Raw genomic sequence first — 16614 nt, forward strand, 5'->3', positions numbered from 1 at the left:
TAAGATTATACTTATACTCCAGCTCAACTCAATTTTATGGGATTGTATATATGTACAGTTTATATTTTATATAGTGTTTACTTTGCAGATAACAAATGGTGAGCCTACACACTATGCAGTAAGCAACCCAATAATATGTTTTTTCTACTTAATGTGTAGACTACTGCACACTTGTGCACACGCTCTCATTGGTGGAGGAGGCACCACGGTCTATCACGTGGCCCAGGGTTACTTGGTATTCTGGGACACAAACAGACAAAACAACAATTCATACATCGGGTGATTTTACACACAATTAAGTATAATAATTAGTAGTATAATTCATATCAACACTTTTTATACCCATTTTCCATTCATGAAAAGTAATATAGTAGAAGATATTTAATTAGTCTTGAAGGAAAATTTCCAGAAGGCTTAAGTAATGAAGCTGAAAGTAGTTCATTCTTCACAAGCACAGTATTTGCATGCTGCAGAACCAGTTGTCTGGGGTGAGTGATTTACTAAGACATTTTAGAGCTGTGGAATTTTGACAGTTAATGGCAGTAAATTGTAATGCTATTGTCATTGTTTTTATTTCACTATCCTTGTGCCTGTGCACGAAGAAGCAAGATTTTACACAATGTAGGATTTCACCCTTCAAATAATGTCACCAAGATTATTTTAGATAATTATCAACTCACAACAGGGTGCATCATCTTGGCACGATGTAACTATGTAACGTCTGTGTGTCAGGTAATGTAATTGAGGTCCTTGTCAATCTTGTTCAACTGGAAGATTGTGTGTTCAATTCCTGGCTCTGCTAGTCTGAATGGGTGGAAATTGTAGTGTAAACCAGCTCATCAAGCCTAGAAAAGCTCTATATAAATACAGACTATAACCATCGCTTCTTCTACTGTTTTTATTTGGTACTAACGCACAGTAAGGGGAAATGTAGTGGAGTAAAAGTACACAATTTATTTAGGAAATGTAGTGCAGTAAAATTAAAAGTTGCCAGAAATACAAATAACGTAAAGTACAGATATGTACAGTACAGTAACAAAGTATTTGTACTTTGTTACATTACAACACTAGTTACATAAAAGATACAACAATTACAACACTTTTCTAAACAAACAAACAAAAAAAAGACTGAGTCTCTGAGAAAAAACACAACACTCAGTGTAGTTTGTCCACTTTTAGCCCAAGGATGTAAAATATTTCCTTCTCAAAAATGCTGACTTCAGCATAGTCAGCTCCCATCACTACTACTCACTATTCATTTAGCATTTTACATAAACTTATTATCAAGTACCTGATTCATTTATGAGACCTAAAAGATTAACGGTTGTGTAACAGTTGCTTATGTGGCAGCGAGGTGTCAGTCAGACCCCAGAACCGTGTGTCAAGAGGATTGATCCAAAACAAACACAATCCGTGGTGGTGAAAATCTCGCGGTGACTGCCGGGAGCGCTCTCATTGGTGGGGGAGGCACCACGGTCTATCACGTGGCCCGGGGTTACTTGGCATTCTGGGACACAAACAGTGGTGGGTATGAAAGAGCTCGAGCTCCGACAGCAGCAGAAGACAGGCAGTCTTCAACGCAGAGAAACCACAGCATCAGCAGCATCACCCAGCAGTCAGCGGAGGAACGCCACACTGCGTGTCCACGTCTCATTTCTCCGTGTGTCGCTGTGTTATTTGGGTGAAGAGGAGCTGATAAGGCTGAAGCTTTATGACTCTGAAGTGCAGCAGAGGACTTTATCCACAGAGCGAGCTAGTTAGCTAACCGCCAGAGTAAGTTAGCCTTGCTATTATTTATGCTAGTGGGTTACCTTTAGCCTGAAGGGAAACTAATGGTGTCATAAATGTGGACGTTTCTGCATCACGTCACAGCCCAAAGAACTTTTGATTAGGGCTGAGTCAGTGCGATATATGGATAACATGCGATTACGTTGTTTAATATAGCAGCGGTTAAATTGCTTTCGATGAACAAACAACTACTTAAGTAGACTGTGTTGATGTTTTTCTGCACCAAGATAGTGAGTATTTGCAGACACTGATAATAAAATAAAATACATTATTTCCATTGTAACAACATTGTTTCAAATATCTATATTTCTACCACCTTGAAGAATGTTATGTAGACATACAAATCTGAAAAAAATTAAATAATACATACATAACATATAATAATTTAAATCCAATTGCGTTTTATATTCCATTCTAAGTAGTGCTAGGCTGCTATAATGGAAGAAAATGAAGAAACTATTACAAATTCTTGGCCAAGCAAAACTAGCAGAAGGCATAGTATGCATTTCTACACATTACATCACAGTTCACGTAGCCTTTGTAGTATGTATATATAGTTGCTTTTGTGATGTAAATTTCCCATTTTTCAAACATATTTTGCAGCCCTCATGTTGGATTGATTGGTGATGTCTCACAGTTTGTCTGTTTGTTGTCCTGACAGCTCCCTCCATCCACTGACTCTGCACCATCCTTGAGCTGAGGGGGGACAACTTTCATCATGGCAAGATTTCCAAACGGAGACTATAAATGTGGCACTTTCAAGACAATGGACTGGCACTTTGCTCAGCTAGAGTACCCAAGATAAATACTTATAAATTGGACAGCTCATGGATGGCAGATTTCATCTTCATGTCTCACTACATAGTTGCTCCTGAAGTTGCATGGTAATGAGGTGATATTTCAGAAGCCATCTTCTTTGAAGTTTTTAAGGACCTATGTTTGTTGAAACCCAGTAACTGAACCATGGACATACACTGGCTGTAAAGACTGTCTGAAACATCTGACATCACATCTGTCTCCAGGTCGGAAACTCCCCAGACCTTGTTTGTGGGTCAACATGTCAGTGTCAGGGGGCACGACTGTGCAGCTGTTCACCAAGCTCGTCAAGCATGCGGTGGGCAAGGCACAGATTCAGCTGAACCGCTGGCTGCATAGAAGTGCCACAGAAGATTGTGACAAGATTGACATACTGATATGCAGCGCCTTTGAGGAGAGAGGGGCTGGTACAGTAAAGTCGGATGGCGACCCTGAGGTTATTATTGACTCAGTCGGGACGGGTTTCACCAGTGGAGAGTTCAGGCATCCATGCTGCATCACCACCTTTTGCTTCAAAAGCGCCCTGCTGGCCTGCATCCTGACTGCCTTGTGCTTCTCCTCTGTTGCCCTTGTGCGCCAATACCTCAAGGACCTCCTGCTCTGGGTGGAGAGCTTAGACAGCCTCGTTGGAGCCTTTCTCTTCATCGTTGGTTTGATTATTGTGTCATTCCCTTGTGGATGGGGATATATTGTTCTTAATGTGGCAGCTGGCTACCTCTATGGCTTTGTGCTGGGCATGGGAATAGTCATGGTGGGAGTTTTGATAGGGACCTTTCTGGCACATCTGGTGTGCAAACGCTTCTTGACTAACTGGGTCCTGAATAAGGTTGGGAACAGTGAACAGCTCAGCGCTGTCATACGAGTGGTGGAAGGAGGAAGCGGACTTAAAGTTGTGGCCTTAGCGAGACTCACCCCCATACCCTTTGGGCTACAAAATGCAGTTTTCTCGGTGAGTATGAGAACATAGTTGTACGTTTTTCATTTGCACTGAAGGTGGACCTTGGGCGGCCATAAACTCATCCACACACACCAGTGAACCAGCCAAGTACAGAGCTCATAAACCTACAGCAGGATAGTTCAACAAATTACCTATAGTCAGTAGACTAAAGCCTGTGACCTATTTGACTATTTTGAAGAAAATATTTCTCTCAATGTTGGTGCGAAATGGAGGAAGTTAGCTCTAACTTTGTCTACAGTCATTACTTCCTGTGTCATCCCTGCTCCGCTTGTCCCCAGGGATAGGAAATGTATTAATCTTTTGAGATGCTGCTATGAAAAGAATGTTGCTGAAGGACATCAATTATTACTATACATCAGTTTGAACTATAAGATCACAATTTTCCTGCTTGATTTTCTTATTATTATCTAAAAATCTTTGTTTGGTGTGAACATAATCTAGACTAGAATCAATAATGAAAGACTTCATTGTGAACATGTTTGTCAAATAAATAAATCTGAGACCATTGGTGAGTTTAAGTAGCTGGTTATAATATTGAAAAAAACTTCATTCTGAAATGTATGTCATTCAAACACTGAGAACCAGTTTTAATACTGTGGCTGATTGGTATAAAGCTTAGCACTGTCTGTATTTTTGCTCTCAGCTGCACTCCTACACTTAACCTGAGGCCCTTGACCTTCATTTGTGGGATGAATAATTTATAATGGCTGATTAGTTACCCTTCACTGTCAACTCACTGATAACTCAAAATTGGAAAAGTCATGTGTTATACAGTATCACCATCATAGAGCTGGAATTGCCACCATAATGTCACAATCAGATTAAATTATCCATATGTCTATATTGTCTTATATTAGCCTGTGTCCTTAAAGTAGTTACACTAAATTGAAATGAAAGGACAGCGTGATTGGAGAAAATGCATGTGTATATATATGCATGATGGTCCAAAGTGACAGCCTTTGCAGAGCTGACCTGGCTCCTGATATAAATATAAAAGATTAATTCTTTGAGAAATACAACAATTCAAACAATAAGGTGATTGTACACTTGTAAAATAATATAACTTAAATTTCACCCTTCAAAGTGATTGCACATGAGGCTGGCCTTAACTTTCTTACAAAACCTAAAAATCACTACAATGTAACCATCATGGAAATGTGCCCAAGGATGAATTTAACACCTGGACAAAGTTTGGTTTATTCTAGCTTAGTAGTTTATTCTATCAAGCCTAATTAAACATCTGATTTTACAGCAACCAAAAACAAACCTAAACAAACCTGACATGCTAGAAAGCAACTGAATAAAATGCAGGCGAAGCCATCGTCTTATGAAGCATTACAATGACTCTCCTCCTTTTATCCATAGCGACACTTTTTTATACCCATTTTCCATTCATGAAAAGTAATGTAGGAGAAGATATTTAATCAGTCTTGAAGGAAAATGTCCAGAAGGCTTAAGTAATGAAGTTGAAAGTAGTTCATGCTTCACAAGCACAGTATTTGCATGTTGCAGAACCAGTTGTCTGGGGTTAGTGATTAACCAAGACATTTTAGAGCTGTGGAATTTTGACAATTAATGGCAGTAAATTCTTACACTATTGTCATTGTTTTTATTTCATTATCCTTGTGCCTGTGCACGAAGAAGCAAGATTTTATACATTGTAGGATTTCACCCTTCAAATAATGTCACCAAGATTATTTTGATAATTATCAACTCACAACAGGGTGAATGGCACCCCTGTCAATGCCCGAGCAGGACTGCATCATCTCAGCACGATGTAACTATGTAACTTCTGGTTTTTGGGTCTGTTGAGCTCGCTGTGTGTCAGGCAATGTTATTGAAGTCCTCGTCAATCTTGTTCATAAATCAAGCAATACAGGTTATACATGCTGGATTGAATACACAGGCTTCTTAAAGCTGTTAGTTTGTTTTTCTAATTGAAAAACATAGCAATAATCGCATGTTATGCTAGCGAGGTATCTTTTTTAGAAATAATTACAGTATGATAACCATGAATGCAAATTACAGAATACATTTTGTCAGCGCATTCTTCTGCTTTATTTATAATTTTTTATTAAATGGTTAACATGTAAAGAAACAGAAAGGAGGAAACACAATGTGAAGCTATGGACTGTGTGGTAATGCCTAAGGTATGATGACCAAACAGAGACGATATGTTAAAAATGTTCTCTGAAACTGGTCATGGTGACACAACTGGCTTGAAAAACCAGGTTGTTAAAGGCTGTTGTTTGTCAGCTTAGCCTAAGTTTGGTTTCCACTCACAATGACGAAGGCGCTTTTCAACCCCAAACACGCCATGCCAGTCAATAGCTTCATATTGTGACCCATGAATATGCACCAGTCACCACTAACTACTACTTATTAAAATATTACATCAGAACTAAATTCTAAAAGGATAGGACTAAAAGAATAGACCAAAGACCTCTTCAAATGCTCAACTGCACTGATGTAAAGTTTTATGATGGTGACAGATTTTTTGTTTTTTTTAAATTATTTATTCAAGTTGTATAACTTTCCTTTGATTAAATATGCAGTTTACTTTCAATTATATATTCTTGGCACAAAATGAAAGTTGAAGGTAAACTAACAGTCGCCTGAACAATACAGTATTTATTTTAGGATCATGCGGATATTAAGAGTTTAAAAATGAAATTAAGGTTCTCTTGAATACGAGGTCTCAATCTCTCGGCCCACAGGCCACATGTTGTTCGCCCCCAATCGATTTCATGTGACTTAATATCAAGTTATAATGAGTTTGATTCATGAATTCTTTTTTTATTAATGGACTCATTTTGCATCATGAATACATTTATATTGTGAACTATTCATTGTTCCATATCAAAACAAATACTTTTATTTTGAAATTATGTGAAATGTCATCTTAAATTTTTATTTTTTCACTTGACTGGGCCCCTACTGACCAAACTTGATGGTCAGTTACCCCCAGGTCATTTGAGTTTGTGACCACTGCCACTACTTTGTTTTGGATGCAGGTAATATCACATGCAGGATATTTTACATAAATAAACGTCTCTGTCTGGGACAAATAGAATGATGGGACTTAACACACATCTCCATTTTTGTGCTTCAATTTCTTGCCATTCGTCAACTCTGATGTCAATATGTGTGCAACTTCAAAGCTGCCTACTAAATCAACTGCTAAATTGGAAACACTCCTTCTGACCTATCCCAAGTTGTATCTGCACACCAGGCAGTTAATCTCCCCTCATTTTTAAGCTGAGCTGATATTGTATCTTAATGGTCTCATTTCCAACAATAAAAAAATAGAACTAACTATGGGTGAGTAATTCTAAACCCGTACTGCCTCACACTGGAGTTATGTGTTGTCTGCTTTGTCCTTGGTAAGCACTTTCTGTGGGTGAGGCTACATTTCACCGTGTCCCCCGTCTCCTTTCCTGCTGAAATGGTAGCAGGCTTTCCTGCTATAATGTTGCTACATTATAGCGCGTAACCTAAAGCGCCACAGAGACTGCAGCAGTTGGTAAAACAATGGGACAGCTCAGGAAAATTGTTAGTGAATCCTTTGAGGTTGCAGCAAATATATTCAGATCTTCATGGATTTTATTACAGCTGTGGAAACGTTATCACTACTGGACTGAGTCCATCACTTTGCCATCATAATGAACTAAAGCAGTTAGGGACTTAATGTTTGTGAAGGCGTACACAGATAACGTGTCATTGTAAAGGGTGAACCAACCCTGTGTGTGTCTCAGTGAAGTTTGGTACAGCGTTGCTTCTACTGTGCAGGCACAATACTCCTAGAGTCTTGGTCCTACAAGCCTACAGTATTGGACCTGCAATGGGATGTTTTGTCACTTGAATTTACAGATTATCTTTTGTTACATATGCTTTTACAAACATGTTGGATGTTCAGTGGGACTTCTATGTTGTTATAAAAATACAGCGCCCCCACTAGAGACAGGAAGTCTGATCTGCTTCAAATGTGATGCATTTGCTTTGATAAGAGTCCTCGCCTTAAGACACCTTGATGTCAATATTGTTGTATAGCGACAGTGACATAGAGTGAACAAAGAAAGTGCTGCAAAATGTTCATCTGTCTAGTTCTTTGCCACACAAACATGCAAGAAATGTATCTTTGATAAGTTGATGTTTAGACAGGCTTTTAGAAACAAGTAAGTGTGTTCAGAGGGAGTTCTCCACATGGCTATAAAAATACCAACAGCAACTAGCTCTTCTTGTGTGAGTCAGATGCCAGATGCCAGGGAGGGGACGAGACTTCAGAGGACATGTGCTTCACAACTCGGGGATGACGTTGACAGAAAGAGAATGCATTCCTTGTTCTTCTGCATGTCATGCCAACAGATTTAGCTGAAGGCATTGTGACAGTGTTGTCACATGCTGTTCACACATCAGGACTAGTCTTTCAAGGAGAAAGTACATAAAAAAGGAAATAACGTTTGTCAAGTATAACAATAGGCTGGGTTTAGATCTTATCACTGTGAAGAGACACTATCTTACACAATGTCTTATAGCCCTGACGATATTTTGGCAGAGGCAAGGTCCTGCAGCAACGTAGCACAGTCCATGACATGCTGCGATCAGCCACAGTAACGTCACAGTGCCAAGGTCACATTGTCACACGGTCGGCACAGATGCACATCAGCTGAAGGGTGACAGTGATGCTAGCAATTTATATTTAGGCGGCAGCATCAAGACATGAATTGAGACACTGAGCTGGAAGTGTGATGTTATTCAAGGCAATCAGTCCAGATGGTGCTCAGAATCCCCTCACCAGCCAAAGTGGGATTTTGCAGATTGTTGTTATTTTTGGCTGAAAATGGCTGTTTCTTGTGTTTGTGAGTTGGGAAAAATGTTTGAAAACAGTTGTTATTGTCACACGGGATATATTCACAACGCATGTGAGGAATAAAAGCTGCTGTGACATCACTTACGTCTATAGCAGTGGTTCTGCTTGATTTGGAGTTTAATCAATTTAAATGCTAAATTATTTGTGATCAACATCCTGATACAAAAACCTTCCATATCTATAGTTTCAATAGGTACGTATATTGAATTCCTTATTATTTAAAGGTAATGTGTGGTACATGAATGAAAATCTTAAATCAAGTCTTGTGGAAACAATACATTCATTGCTGTATACATAACATTACACATAAGATACTGAACTTTAACTCTAATACTAAATATAAATGTATAGCATAGAAGATTTAGTTTGTGTACTTTAAGATGTTGATTTCGAAAAAAAAAAAAAAATCCCAGAAATCAGAGCACTTGTGACTTTATTTAAGTTTAAAGTCTGTTTCTTATCCCTGCTTCCATTTCCAGATCACAGATGTGTCCTTGCCAAACTACCTGGTGGCCTCCTCTGTGGGTCTGTTACCCACTCAGCTTCTCAATTCCTACCTGGGCACCACACTTCGCACAATGGAGGACGTTATCGCTGAGCAGCGCATCAGCGGCTACTTTGTGTTTAGCTTGCAGGTGAGTTGACAGTACATTAAAGCTGCTATTATGTAAAATATGGAGTAACAGTGACTTCAAGTATCCCCTGACATATAATGGTTGTTTTATAACTTAATATAATAACTTTCTTGCATACGGCACCTATAGTCTTCCACACACTGGTATAGTAATAATACTAGTGTTGCATGGACACACCTGTTCCCGTTTGTCCAGCCACAGTATTTGTTTAACAGCAGACACTGCTGTACACTGTCACACCCTCAAAATGAGATGAGATGTTCTGCTGGTGGCTGTTTCATGCTCTGGTGTAAATTCCTCATCTGTCAAGCCTCTTTAACTGTGATAAAGTGCAAAAGGAACAATGTGTCCGCTTGTTCCTCAACCCTTATACACACCTAGGCATATTTTTGTGGTTTTGGGTTTTCATTTCTAGAATATCTTAAACAAATTTCTGAAAACAAACTGAAGTCTATTGTAAACAATTATAACTAAAACACTCACACTAACACACCTTATGCACAAAAATGTGCTCATTGAAAATCACAATTTTTGATGCATCATTACAAAAACTTGGCAATTTAAGGGTTAAATACTTCATTGATGTTTGATATGTATGATGAGAACTGATGTTGTTTTAAAAAAATAAAATAAAATGTTTAATATCTTAATTTTTATGACATTTTGGTGCTCTAGGTGTGTTAACGTGAGTATTTTAGGAAATATGACATTACAAAAAAAGATATCCTTTACATACAGACTGCAATAATCAAACCAGGTTGCATGAAGTATATTGAAAAATTCAAGAATATTTTATATGTATGAAAAGGACTGATGTTGATTTAAAACAGTCATTTATAAAAGCTTTTATATTAACAGAGATACAGTCCTTTACTAATACACAGGGATAAAAAAAAAAGTACACAGCAAAACAAGACATAACAAAATAAAGAAAGATACCAAAAGAACTGGTAATGAAGGTTCTACGTTTTCCAAATCTGTTGTGAAGCTGTAGCCTCATGAGCCAAGGGTCCCCTGTGGAAAAGAAAAGAGATATGCAAAGTATACCCAGAATCCTGTTTTGCTCCAAAGGTCATTTTAGATTGCCACCACATCCCCAGCACCTGCTCAGTGTCATTGACACACACACAAGTATTCATGAAGCTTCCGTGTAAAGTTCACAGAGCTCAAGGTTCACTTTAACATCCAGTGTGTATCAGTGTTTCGTGCAGCAGGAGGCAGAGGAGCTGATAAACATGCCAATAATATTAATGACTATTGGGGTGTTTTTGTACTTTATTTATTGCGTTATATGTACAAACACATAGAACAACAACAAATCTGGATTATCTTTTGTCTGTAAGACATTATTTGTCTCTGTGATTCAGTCGTTCTCCTGTCATTGACATGTAAACAAAGTCCATCTCTCTTGACATTGATCTTCTTGACGTGAGTCAATTGCTCAGTTTTCAGCCACATCTCGTCCTTGCTTACTGGCTGCTAGTTGGAAAACATCGATTATTTATTTACTATAAAACTGATTGACTAACTAATGACTTTATGACTAGTTTTAGTTTTGTTTTATTTTATTTTGCAGCTATTACAAATAGGGCTGATATTGACTGGTAAAGTCAAAGGGTTTTAAAAACTAAACAGACCCAGTTTTTACCACCAGTTATTCCGGTCTTGCCTTGCTCTAAAGAAATTGTTGCACATTCTTGGAAAATTAACCTTGAGGAAACTCTATCTTCCTGGAGTCTGCCTGTCAACTATCCCAGTTTAGTACACTGACATATAACTCCTCTATAATGGCAAATTGTAGTTTTTTTTTACATTTTTGTGCAGCTTCAGCAGAACATTATATCTTAATCACTGAGCTGTACATATGCTGCTCAGCTTATGTGTAATGAAAGACTGTGTATAAAAAGTGGACATAATCTTCTGAGTGCAACACTCCCCCTTTATCATTTATTTTCCTCTAAATAGGAACATAATTTACATAAATGACGTCATGTTCCATTGAAGAGGAGCTGAAACTATAGATGGACACCATTAACTCTTCTGGAAAATGTTTAATAACATTATAAATCAAGTGAAAAGTAGGCTCATATCCTTGAAGACTTCCATTCTAAAGGAGATCCTTTTTGACAAGCAATAGAGTCGCCCCCTGGTGGCAAGCTGCTTCTTCTGTCCTCTTTCTTTCTTGTGCAAAACCCACTGACACATAAAATTAAGATAATATCACTTATAAAAACATTTTTATTACAGATATATATGTTGACATTTCATTCGCCTTTTAATAAAACGGAGAGAAAAAAAATTAAACACTGAATTATGCTGACCTTGTCCTTCCATTGTTTGTGGAAAATGAATGAAAAATTAAAAGTAACCCACTTTGAAATAAGTAAAGCGGTAGTTCATGGTTGAGAAAACCTGCCTGGCGTAAGTACGTGGATCCGAATTGGACCCTCTCGTGGGCCAATTCTGGCCTGTGGGCCGTACGTTTGACACCTCTGCTCTAGAGCCACAGGTCGCAGACCCCTGATCTACACAGTCATTGTGTGTTCTTGTATAAATAACACTTGTATAATTAACTGAACAAAATGACATGAATCCCTCTGTGTCGTGCAGATTGTCATCAGCATCGGCCTGATGTTCTACGTCGTGCACCGGGCTCAGGTTGAGCTCAACGCCGCCATCGCAGCATGCCAGATGGAGCTGAAGTCGTCGCACATGAACGGGTCGTCCACCAATCACAGCAGCTTCACCTACTGCAGCAAGAGGGCAGCAGCTGGCAACGCGAACTGCATCAATGTGGTTTGACTTCACATCATCTGCTGCAGATGAGCTGTTAAGACTGGTATAACTATAGGAAACTATTGGAGTTTAGACGGTGACAGAAGTACACTGATGGCGGTGTGGTTAACGTCATCACCTGGGTCAGAGAAATTCTGACAGTGAGACTCTGACAGTCTCTAGTCGGTAAATTTTTTTTTGTTTGCGGGACCATGCACCTTTTGAAGAAAAGGTGCTGATGAAAAATAGGTTTGAGGTTTATCAGTGTGGGATTTTTTCTTTTTTGTATGATTATGATTTTCGTCAAGGTACTTAACATTAACTCTGTTACAGGAGATGTCAATAAAAAAAAAAAAGATGTTTAGTCATATCAGCAGTTGCTGAACGAGTGAGTGATTAAAAAAAAACGAGCACGGCGTTAACTGCCTGCGAACACTATGAATGTGCAATCTGGAGCTTTCTAGACAACCAAGGGACTGTTTTCAGTGTCAAGAGAATGCCAACCTATGCACCTTTATCTCATACTACATCTGTTTTTGTTTGATTTCAGGACATGTTAGGATTTTTGTCAAGATCCAGTGCTAATTTATGACAAATAATAAGGGCATTTTTAATAAGGGCAGATTTGTTTTTTCAGTGTAGTATATTTTATGAAGTGTCTTATTTTTTTTTGACCTGTAAAGGGAAGGGAGAAGCGCCGACACTGACCGGTCGCTCTGACCGTGTGATTTCTGCTTGCTTATGACCAAATCAGCTGGATTTTGGCTTCGTCTCCCCGCAGATCATTTTAGCACTTCTGCAGTTTAGAGCGGAGCAGCTGGAGAGGAGAGCAGATTTCACTGAACTCCGTTCAGGAGAAGTGCAGCGTGAGCAGCTAAGAACCGGTACTGAACGAAAACTGCGTTCAGTATGAGTTGAGCTTTTCCTTTTGCCTTTTTTGTTTTAATTTAATATCATACTGTTATTCCATACGGTTATCGTTTTGACAATGGTGTGCAATACATGGGTGATGAGGTGTCATGAATGTCATGTATTTGAGTGCTGAAACCAAACTAATCAGAAATGCTCTATAAAATAACACAAGTGAAGTCTGTTCTTTTTTTTCCGTTTTTTACTTGCATAGACGGTTAAGCTAGATGAAAAAAAGAGGCCGTTATTCTTTATGTGCCATAATTTGATAAATCTGAGGTTAAGTGTGACATGACTTAAAATTTTAGCACTTAATGTTGTCGATAATGGTCCAAAATTACCTTTTGAGGATAATAAATCAACACGGCTGTCATTGTGTGGGTCTGTATGCACAGTTCACATTACCAAATTATAAAAGGAGGGGGTTTGTTTGGTCAGGAGATGGAACAGATGTGTGTCAGAAGCTGACAATCAAACACAACTTGGACACTTGAGTGATGAATGTGACACTATTTATTTTTACATGAAGTATTGTGATGCTGCTCCTCGTTCGAAATCTGACTGAGGAATAATAAGGGCTCTCCACCTTGTCCCCGCGTTTCTTCAAAAAGCCTGTACAACTTTTTATTTCCATTTTAATATTGTGTAGTATTGTATTGGAAGTTCATCTGAAAAACTTTAGAGTTAATACTAAATGTTTAAAAGTCAAAAGGGCCCCTACTGTCCTAATTTAGCAATAATGCTTGAAAGTCAAAAGCAAAAAAAAAAAGAAAGATAAAATTAAGCCAAGTGTTTGGTAGTTGATATCTATTTTAAGAGCGATTTGAAAACATTTGAGGTGTTCGTCGATCCATCATCAACATTTCTATATTAATGTTCCAGTGTTCAACCTGCCTTTTGCCTCCTTCTGCCTCTGATGGACATTTCTATGTTGCCCAAGATGTGGAAGAGAAACCCCGACATCTCTGATCAGAACAGCACTTTCTTAAACAGCTCTCTCACTCCTCTGTTACACGAAAATCTTCTCGATTGAGCGTCTGTCCACCGACTTACCTGAACTGTAAGTTAAAACCGAAAAAAGAGCGGCGAGCGTGTTTTACGACATCCCTTCGTCTCACTTTGAAAGGCGTGGACATACATTTTTTATTGGTAAACCAGAGGACTAAAGTCTTGCGTGTGACTCGTGCAGCTGTTCTGCTCAGATGTGGGAAAGAAATGAACATTTTGCCATGTTTAATGCAAAAATGAGCTCTGTGAAACTTGACGAGCCACCGTGCACACACTTCATAATATTGTTAACTTCTCAACTGGTGTTTTTGAAATGGACAGAATATTGAGGAAGAACAAAAACAAGCTGGAAATTTTACAGCAAAGGTTTTTGGTTCTTTGTTGGTGGACTCTATTTAACTTAGATTTAGTTATGCAACAACTGATTCCTAAGGGAAGTATATTTCATAGACACCCACACGCGACCCGTATCTGGGATGTAACTGCACACCTGACCTCTTACAATGTGAGATCAGAAACTTAAAAGGCGGGCGTGGAGGGTCATGTTCGGTGCTATGAAATGCAACACTTCCCCGCCTGTATCAAGTGCATTACACATATACTGTATTTTGTAATAGAGAGACTTTTACAGTGTATAAATATTGATATTTATCACTGTACAATGCTTGTTCAGTGTTATTTATGAGAGAAGATAAAAATAAAACCTGTCAGGCTTTGTTACAAAATGGTTGGTCAAATGTATTTATTTATATTACTTTCACTTTTAAGGGGGCAAATTTGATATCATCTGACATCTAGTTGACCTGGGACTAGGATTATTCAACCCACAAAATCATGCATGCTGATTTCTGATGATTAGCAGGAGCCATTTATGTTATGCATCACCTTTGATCATTCTGTCTTCAAATATTTTTCTATCCTCCACTGTCATTTAAGGTGGAATTTAAATGACCATATTAAATATAGGAACTTGTAGTCCACGCAGGATTCTCCGGTTTCCTCCCACAGGCTAAAAAAATGCAGATTTGGGCAGATTAGGCCTATTTCAACTGGAGGATAAAGTGGTAGAAGATGAGTGAATGCATGAATCTATAGCTCATGACACCTATGGAATATTTACTTTAACTTCGAGCAAGGTTTTTACCATTAGTGAGACGTTAGAGTCTCTAAGATATGTTTTTAGAAATACATTTCAAATTCTCACTATCTTATTATACCTGCCTATATATACATATATATGTATGTATATATATATATATACATACATATATATATATGTATATATACATATGATCATTTTTATCCCTCCCACACATAACCTGACCTCCACTCCTGGCAGGTGAAACATCGTACCTCACCATTTCAAAAGTAATGGGGCAGCAAAATATTCTTGCCGAAAGGTTTTCCGCAAATCTACAAATAACAGCCAGCTCTCAGAGTGGAGCACCATTTATGCCTGTGACAGGCTGTCTGGACACAGAGAGGAAAGTGAATGTATGGAACGTCTGACGTGCAATTTGTTTCAGATGGATTCTTCTTGTTAACAGTGCTACACACAAACACACACAGGCTGGCACAGCTATTCTTGTTAGGCCTCTGCATTGACATTCATTCATTAGGACAGCCTAAAAAAAAAAAGTCTTATCCCTGACCTTAACTGAAACCAATAAATGCCTCAACCTAACCTTAAACTAAGCAGAATTCACAACTTAATCCTCATTTTAACCTCAGAAATTAGGCTTTTAGGACAACTGGTCTTATGCCAGAAAAGGTCCTGAAGTACACACACAGACAAGGATTGTGGTTTGTGGCAGATTCTTCTTAGGACACTACATCATTTGGGCAGCCAAACCTTAACTATTAGCAGGAAATGCTTAACACTAGCCTTAACTTAACCACAATTCAAATCTTATCCCTAAACAGTTCCTCAGAAATGACTACTGATCCTGACACAGTCAGTGTTTATGCCAGAATTAACAAACACAAGCATACACACTCACCAACACCCTGCCAATGTCTATCAGTCAAACTAACAGAGCAGACATTGTGTGCATTTTATTGCGTTGTCTTGTTGAGCAGCAGCAGTACAGATTTGTCCGCCGCTTTTCTCACACTCCACCAGTCTCGTGCCGGCTCAGGTCAGATCTGCCCAATCCATCATCATCATCGTCATCGTCCAACTCTGCCTCAAAGGACAAAGAGCCTCCCACAGCCTCACCGCCGGTTGCACAGAGAGATCCACACTAAATCAAGAACATTCATCCTGACAGGCCTCAAATAAAAAGCCTCAGCTCTCACTGAAGGCTTCACGTTTGCAGGGAAAGCTCCCAAAATACAGCCGATGGTGCGTGAAAACACGTCTCAGAGTGAACTTATTACAATACAAACAGGGTGAGTGAGGTAATCTTGGGAGACGTCCATGCAGCTTTTCTTGAGAGAAACATGTGATATAGATGTTTTTGGATTCTATGGAAATTGATAGGTCTCTGGCAGAGGGATGTGATTCCTAAGCAAGGCAGATGGGGGAGATCACGTGTCCACTTTCCTGGCCCAGTTTGCTGTTTCTCCATCTATGACCTGCGGCTACTGCTGTGTGAAACTGCTCAGAAAACAAAGTGGTGAATCTCTGGAGGGGCTGTAAAAAAAAAAAATCAATGAATCTGATTTCTGCTGCTCATCAAATAACTTTTCAAACTTTCTTTATTTTCTCTCCCTCATGGTGGTGACACTGATCATGTGTATATACTGAGATAATAGACACTGTCATCAATAGCCTCCTGTATTCTGATACAGTATTTTACAGAGTGTTGTCTTCATCATATTCTAATGACTAATGTGTTAGTACTTTGTAATAC

At 38.7% G+C, this 16614-nt stretch overlaps 1 protein-coding gene across 1 annotated transcript; it reads left to right on the top strand.

Annotated features, from left to right (window-relative positions):
• The first annotated feature begins 1521 nt into the window (after positions 1-1521).
• tmem64 (transmembrane protein 64) lies at positions 1522-14484 on the top strand. The gene is made up of 4 exons (XM_044053035.1): positions 1522-1773; positions 2450-3553; positions 8912-9067; positions 11678-14484. Exons 2-4 carry the CDS (start codon positions 2846-2848, stop codon positions 11867-11869), a joined length of 1056 nt encoding a protein of 351 aa, XP_043908970.1. The 5' UTR covers positions 1522-1773; positions 2450-2845; the 3' UTR covers positions 11870-14484.
• Positions 14485-16614: the final 2130 nt, after the last annotated feature.

This window comes from Solea senegalensis, linkage group LG20 (genome assembly GCF_019176455.1).
Source record: "Solea senegalensis isolate Sse05_10M linkage group LG20, IFAPA_SoseM_1, whole genome shotgun sequence".
NCBI classification, from domain to species: Eukaryota; Metazoa; Chordata; class Actinopteri; order Pleuronectiformes; family Soleidae; genus Solea; species Solea senegalensis.